The sequence below is a fragment of the Crocodylus porosus genome, unplaced genomic scaffold, assembly GCF_001723895.1.
Source record: "Crocodylus porosus isolate Cpor-Errol unplaced genomic scaffold, CroPor_comp1, whole genome shotgun sequence".
Lineage (NCBI taxonomy): Eukaryota > Metazoa > Chordata > Crocodylia > Crocodylidae > Crocodylus > Crocodylus porosus.
In genome coordinates this window covers 71,327,037-71,334,886 of record NW_017728931.1, presented here as the reverse complement: position 1 = coordinate 71,334,886, position 7,850 = coordinate 71,327,037, and the positions used below count along the sequence as shown (strand labels likewise).

The 7,850-nt window shown below is 38.5% G+C and overlaps 1 protein-coding gene and 1 long non-coding RNA gene across 9 annotated transcripts in view; one reads left to right on the top strand and one right to left on the bottom strand.

Moving 5' to 3' along the window:
* PPFIA2 (PTPRF interacting protein alpha 2) overlaps positions 1 to 7,850 on the bottom strand; it is a 581,389-nt gene that overhangs the window by 205,329 nt on the left and 368,210 nt on the right. For all 8 annotated transcript variants that reach the window (XM_019543139.1, XM_019543142.1, XM_019543143.1 and 5 more), the window contains one exon: positions 5,056 to 5,130. In XM_019543139.1, coding sequence (XP_019398684.1) covers positions 5,056 to 5,130 — 75 coding nt within the window. The remainder of the gene's footprint in view (positions 1 to 5,055; positions 5,131 to 7,850) is intronic.
* LOC109315451 overlaps positions 6,270 to 7,850 on the top strand; it is a 26,259-nt gene continuing 24,678 nt past the window's right edge. The window contains exon 1 of the long non-coding RNA XR_002102504.1: positions 6,270 to 6,413. This is a non-coding gene — a long non-coding RNA (uncharacterized LOC109315451). The remainder of the gene's footprint in view (positions 6,414 to 7,850) is intronic.

Below are 7,850 nucleotides of genomic sequence, written 5' to 3'. Positions count from 1 at the left end.
TTAATGAAGATGTTGAACAATATGGGTCCAAGGACAGAGCCTTGAGGGACCCCACTGGTCACAGGGCACCATGATGATTGACTTCCGTCAATTACTACCCTCTGGGTCCGACCACGGAGCCAATTTCCTAGCCAGTGGATCATGGTGGACCCAAGGCCACAATTGGCCAGTTTTGCCAAGAGGTGATCATGGGATACCAGATCAAAGACTTTAACAGTGTAAAAATGTTACTGCCCCTCAGTAATCTGGACCACTGCATTGTTTCTATCTCACAAAAAATAATAAAACCCCATATATTGTTCTTAGAGTGTGATTTTGTATGGTGTCAAGTGAACACACCCTGATTTCAACAGAAACTGAGCATGCTCAACACCTATAAAATCTATTCAGGAATTCATATGATTGAGCTCCTGAAGTGTAATTTTAAATGTTTCCAGGAAATAATGTAAGAAACAGGGAAGATGAAACTTAAGTACCAAAGCTATCAGCATATAATTTCTAAAGAGAAAGTCATATGGAGCACAATATTGAGACTACACAGTGCAAATGACTATCAATATACTTGTGTTTGGTGAACTTTATTCTATACATTTTTGTTAAACTGTATTCAGTACAGTGCCTCCTTATCTAATTTGATATGCCTTTTTAATTTTTCTTGATAAAGAAAGGAATCAAAGCTGTTTCTTTAACTGAACCACGTTTTACAATATATAAAATTGGCATAATTTCTATAGTGTGCGCGCCTGAAGATATGGCAATGAACTTATCATTTTGTTCTTTTTAGAACCTGCTAACTCTAAGACAGAACACCAGTGTACCAATTTGTGGATATTCTTCATTTTGAAAGTTTAGCTGAAGCAGAGTTAGAATTTGGTAGTCATACCCAGTTAGACTGCTCTGTGTGAAATTTCATTAAGTTAGGCAATACAAGGATTTTAGAGTAAAAAAAAATCAGATTCAACAGGAGAGACTTTCTTTTCTGGATCAACGTAGCAGCAGGGTGGTGACATAAAAGAGTATTAGAACACTTGTGTTCCCACAGCATTTTGTGTAATAGTACAAGCATCAGATCTGGTCAAATTGCAATTTGGGCAATCACATTTTGTCTGTCTTGAGTCCCTCTGCAATTTCAGCTGAATACGTGTTATTAACTTAATTGAAAGTGTTTCATAAGTTTCCAGATATTTTTTTCTTGAATTGACTATGCAATGCCAATTTTTAATATATGCAATTATGCTAGTTATTCAGAAAGCATGCAACATAGCCTATTTAGGAGAACTAGCTCATATTTACATTTTTCATAGTATAAGTCTTTGGGTATACATTGCTTGGGTATCTAGCTTGTTTGCAGCCTACACTCTGAATTTCTTGTGTTCTGTATATCTTTATGGGTACAAGCATTTCTTGCAGGCAACTAGAGGTAAGACAGGTAACACTTACAGAGAAAGAGATGCTCATTTAATAAACAGATTCCTACTGTTTCCTAGATCTGGATCTGCTGTGTGTCTATTCCCTACTGATACAACAGTTTAATCAGGGGAACAACATACTGTCGTCATTTTAGGTTTATACAGTAGTCCTGCACATGAGGTGTGCTGTTACAATGAAAAGAACACAGATATAAAAGAAAATAATATTATTATTAAGGGAGGAGCACTGCTGCTTAGTAATAACAGCTTTTTAGAAGAACAGACACTGAGTGACAGTAATACAGAAATTACTGAAAAGCCTGTACTCAACTGCTTTGGAAACTTGCCCCAATTCTTTTCATGCACAGTACAACCAATTTACAAAGCCTTTCAAATAAACACAGACTGTACATTCACTGGGGATTCTGGTGTTAAACCAGCCCCTACATTTTGTTGTTGTCTAATCCATTTTGTCTGTTTTAATTAAATAATTGTGAACATTATCTGAACTCCTCTTCAAAATGTACTGATTGTTCAGACTTAATCTGTCAATTCCCTTCTGCATCTCTCTCTGCCAAGCTCTTTTTTATGATTATTTAATTGCATTCTCAGATTTTAGCTATAATACCTCTCAGGAAATTAAGATACCGACATACATGTTGTGCAAATGAACTTGTCACTTTCCAGCTCTCTTGAGTAATGTCTTAACTAAATGTTTTCAGCACTATTAACACAGTGAGTCTGTATAATGTTTCAAGGATGCTGGATCAGAAAGGTTCTTAAAATCATTATTTCCAGCTCATTTTAAAGTACATATACACTATCCCAAAATCCCTCTCTGGCCCTAGAATTGTCTCTCTTCCAAGGAAAGGGTTTACAGAACCACCTACAAAATACGTCACTTCCTGCTTATTGGTCAGGGCATTACCAAAGTATCAATAGCAACAATTGCCAAAACAACTCTGAAGAGCTGTTCTTATAGAAATATTATAAAGTACATACCTGGCAACACTGACAAAGAACTGTTATTTTAAATTAGAGGGTTTCATTTCATTTGACTGAGGTCCCTTGGAAGTCCACTTGTAATTTTTCAGTTCGTATTTAGTGTTAGACTATATAACAATATAGAGGTATGTCAGACTGATTTCTTTGTGATGATCTCAAGTTTCTGCTGAATATAAGCTTTCATTTTAAAAAACAAAAACAAACAAAAAACCCAACTAGCTTTCACTGTTGTGAAAATACCAATCTAAATATATGGTAAAATCAAGACTGTGTGAGGTATTTGGACAGAATGAATGAAATGTATCTAAGGTTCAATTGTGGTCTTCTCTACATAAAGATATGGAAGGCTCCCAACACAGCATAACTGTTATGGTCCCTCTACAGCAGAGAACATGCCAGGCAGGGGACTCTGTAATGGAGAAACTTGGTGATACAGTGGGACAACGTAGTAAAGTAACCAAAGATACTTATTTTTGCATTCACAAACATAAAACCTTTTTCTAAGAGGCACAAACGGACACTCGCTACAACTCCTGGCTGTATAGTAAGGGAAGTAACAACACTGCATTGTTGGATAGGATCACAGGAAAGCATGGCTAGAAGAGACCTCATGAGATCATGTAGTCCAGCTTCATACTCAAGGTAGGATCATTCCTGCCTAAACCTGTGCAGCCAAGTGTCTGTTCAGGATGCTCTTGAAAATTTCTAGAATTGGAGATTCTACAACTTTTTTAGGTCACCTATTCCAATGTTGGACCATCCTCATAGTCAAAAAGATCCTCCTAATTGCCAACATAAATCCCCTCTGCTGCAAGTTGAGGCGATTGCTCCTAGTTCTGTCCTTTATAGCAACAGAGAAATGCCCATTTTCATTTTCTCTATAATCACCCTACAAATCATAGGAAACAAGAACTGTTTGACAAGAATCATTGGCCACAAGAACACACAGCTGGCTCATATTCAGGCTCTGGTCCATTGTAACCCCTAGGTTCTTCTCTGCACTACTGTTACCTAGCCATTCATTCCCCAGTCTGTATTTATGCATGCATTTTTTCTGTTTCAAGTGCAGGACTTTGTACCTATCTTGCTTGCATTTCATTTGGTTGATTCTGGACCATTTCTCCCATTTATCCAGGTCATTCTCGTTCTCCTAAACATCTACAACATCACCCAACTTGATGCCATGCACATATTTTCTAAGCATAGACTCAATCCCATCATGCAAATCATTAATGAAAATATTAAGCGATACCAGACTCAGGAGAGAGCCCTGGGGAAGCCCACCTTACACCTCCTCTTGACTAGACATTGAACCATTTATGAATGCTTGCTGATAAGGGGAGATGATACCTGGTTTCTTTTTTGCCCCACTTCTGTCTTCCACAATCATTTTTAGGTCCCGTGTGATCATGTACTTGGGTTTTGAGAAGGAAATTTGGTAATTAGACCTAAAAAAGGGAGTAACAGGCCTCCATCTCAATTATATTGCAAAATGTTCATTGTTAGCTACTTTATTAGGAATAATTTTAGCAGTTAAGTGGAAGCAGTAGGCAGTTTAGCTGTCCTTTGCTGATGTTATACAATAACTTCCTCCCTTCAAATCATGAGAGCACAGTCTTTTGCTAAAAATGGTTGTATGCTATCACCACTCCCTACCCTGATTCATTGCCATCAAAAAGAAAGAAACAAATCTAAATTTCTAGGTCAGCAGAAATCTAAATTTCTAGGTCACAATGTTCAGATTAGTGTTAGTGTTTCTCAAACTGGGGTATACAAGGAACTTCACAAGAGTACATGAAAGGAAGGAGTAGAAAAACAGAACAAGTGAAAAGAGAAATATAAATGAAAGAAAAGAAAAAGAAAAAAGGTGAAGAACAAATCTGCAATCTCTCTTAGGTTCTTGGAGATGTTGCCTTCTTGCTGTAATGGTATAAAGTGTTATAATTTTTTAATTATCCATAACACACATTGTTAATGGGATGCAGAGCTATAAAAAACTTCAAAAGGGGTATGTGGCCAAAATTCCACTGGAAAACCACTGGAAAACCACAGCTTTATAACAGAATTTTAAAATGTGTCAGTATTAAGTGAACTGTATTACTAATTCATAAATAATGAACATGTATTATCTCAAGTACAGGTCTTAACGTACTGTATCTGTCTATCTCCAGTAGACTTTTAAAACATATTTGTTAATACACATAGACAGAAAACACACTGTTACTTGTCTTACATTTTTTTGCGTCCCAGAATTTAACCTACAATATTGAATGTTGAATGTATAGTAATGCTTATAGTGATATCTGACACAAACTCCAACTAAGCCATTTTGCTATGATATTGCTTATTGTGTCAGGCACATATCTATAAGCTTACTGATTTTCAATGACTAGGACAAAAAAGACCTGTCTAGGACCTGTCACTAGCCCTTGTTTTTGGTTTGTTCACAATGACAAAAATGAATAAATCAAGAATCAGAAGATTCTATTAATCTGACAACCATTTTCAATAGGCCGTGTTCAGTGGTGTATACAGAATGTAATTTATCTTTTTGTGACAGTTTCAATAAAAGTAATGGGAAACACAAGGGATAATGTTAGAGAAATTGCACCTCAAAAGGGAAGAAAGTGGTTTATGTTACCTCCTGGTTAGCGGCAGCTAGTTCTTCTTCCAGTGCAGAGACTCTTTCTAAAGAAACCCTCAGTCGTTCCCTTACCTAGAAGAAAAACCAAAACATGTGCAGTAACGTGATTTCTATCAGTCTTTAAAGTTTAAATAATCTACCATAAGCACTACAGTTCAATCTGTAGGTGTGTGTGTATTGTGTCTGGAACATTCCTGAAACAGAGACATTAACTAGGAACGCTTTTTATACCTGCCTGCCAAGTGAAAACCAACAAGTAGGAGCAGGAGGCTCCATCCTGAAATCCCTAGACAGCTACTCCACACTTTGCTTTTAAGTCTATGAAATGTTCAGCTAATGCAAGCCTGCTAAAAGCACAAAAGAAACTAAACATAAAATTTTATTTGGCTGTTTAATAGGACAGCTGACAGGACAAGCAAGGAAAAGAGCTACTGAAAACATTCACCCAGTGGATGTAACTGCAATCTTAATTTAGAACATTAAGAAGTCACTTACAGCACTGTTAGGAATAAACACACTTTGCATGTGGTTTACGTGTACATGTAACACATGTATTTTATTTTGGCTTAGAAAAACATGAAGAACTAAAGAGAATTGGCATGCTGGAATGAAAATGGAATGCTGTGTTTGTTTTTAATATATAAACCTTTCCTTTATAAAACTGGCCCTATCCTATTCTCTGGCATCTCCTAATACTTTCCATGACCCACATCACAAAAGGGTTGCAATGTAAGCAAGAAAAGTGATGCCTTTCATTTAATACAGCCAAAGGCATGTTAATTGCTCTTTATTTGGATACGTACTTTCTATTATATGTAACAAACAAGTTAATGGCTGATTAATTCATAAATACAGAAGTTTTTCTTTTTTTGATTTATTACTGTCCCCCCAATGAAAATGGAATTTTGTAATTGGTGCATACACATCACAATTCACAAAAAATGTTAGCTAGCATTTAAAACTATTTATTTTAACACATTTAAATTACTTATTAGAAAAACCATGTTGCATGTTTGAACCTATTTGATCTAGCTCTTACTCAAATGAAATGATTAAAGGAAATCTATTTAGTCAGTTAATGCACTAGTGAAAGTGGTACAATATTAACTAAGCAGATAAAACAAAACCTTGTAATAATTAACTACTTTGGGTTAGGCTAAATTAATTAAAATAGATTTATTATAATGCACTTCAGTTGCCAAACAGAAAAACCTAATTCAGCTTAATTTTAATTCTACTTCCCTTGGACCTATCTTTTTCCTGGAACCTCAGTAGCACATCCCCAACTGTTCCTCTCATCTGCTTCTTGCTGCTGTCCTGGGACTTTTCTTTTCTGCCCAGATGTCACAAACAAGGTAAGTTTTATGGCAGGATATAACCTGGAGTTCTCATTTAGAGTTCTGCCCTTGTGCCTAGTCCCGTAAAATCATGGGGATGGAAAAACACTTTGTATCAACACAGGAACTACTTCAGTAGGTGCCAAAATCCGGAGACTTGCAATCAATTCACAGAAGTTGGAAACAATATCTTCCACCTGACTTTCTAGATTGGGGTGCTCAAACCTTGGCCTGTGAGCCAGATCCAGCTCATAGGGACATATCTTCTGGCCCACAGGGATCCCCACTATGGCTGCATCCAGACATGCAGGCTCCCCAGGGAACAACCAGTAGTTGTGCACCTTGTGCCACTACTAGTTGTCCCTGGGGGATGTCTGTGCCACACGTGCTCTGATGAAAAGCAAGTTACCCCAGGTTGGGTAGCGGAGGCTCTGGCCAGCACTGGGCTGGTCCCACCAGTAGCCCCACCTGGGGTCCTAGGGACCTCCCGAGGCTGCAGCAGCATCAATCCTGCTGTGCGGAGCCTGGCCGGCAACAGAGTATGGCTCCAGCTGGCCAGGCTCCAGCTTTCGGTGGTGCACACTGCTGCTATGTGTGCCACTCCACTTTTTTGCAGGACAGAGAACAACTGAACAACTGCAGACATGTCCTATGGGGACCTATGGGTGCAAAATTTGGTGGCGGGACAACAGTGGCAGCATTACTGCCGCTCTCCTGCTGCCAAACTTCTGAACCCATAGAAAGCTCTGCAGGCAGGACGGTGTGACCCTGCATGCTAGATCAGGCACCACAGTGCAGGATCTGAGTGTGCAGGGCCTGATCCAGGTTGAGCAGTACTGGCCTAAAGGAGACTCCTCTTTCCTTCTACTGATTCAAGTTGAGGATCTGCCACCCAATCTCCTGCATGTCTCACCTCCATCCTTTTCCTTTACCATCCCTGTCCCTAAGGTCTGCTAAATCTACTTCCTTCTTCCCCTTTCCACACTTCACATTCTCTCTGTCACCCTTCACAGTCCAATCCATATTATATTGTTTCCAGGTATGGATTCACTGAAAAGAGCAGGAAGGTGCACCCTCACTTTCACTGGCAGTAATGGAAGATGGCAGCCATTTTGATTAAGGGGAAATTCAAGAGATAGCAGCTTTACAACCTGTTATTATGAGATCTAGAAGAACACCCCAGAATTGTGAGAGCCATGATAAAATTGTTAATGCTAGCAACAGTGGGATATGTTGTCACACGATTTCCTGACATGACCACTTCCATAAGAAAAATTGTGAACCCACTTACTAGCACGCATGTTTTCCAGGTGTAAGCACCTGCTCATGTGCTTAAAATATAGTTTCATAGTTTCTAGGGTTGGAAAAGACCTGAGCAGATCATCTAGTCCGACCCCCTGCCATGGCAGGAAAGAATACTGGGGTCAAATGACCCCAGCAAGATGTTCATCTAAC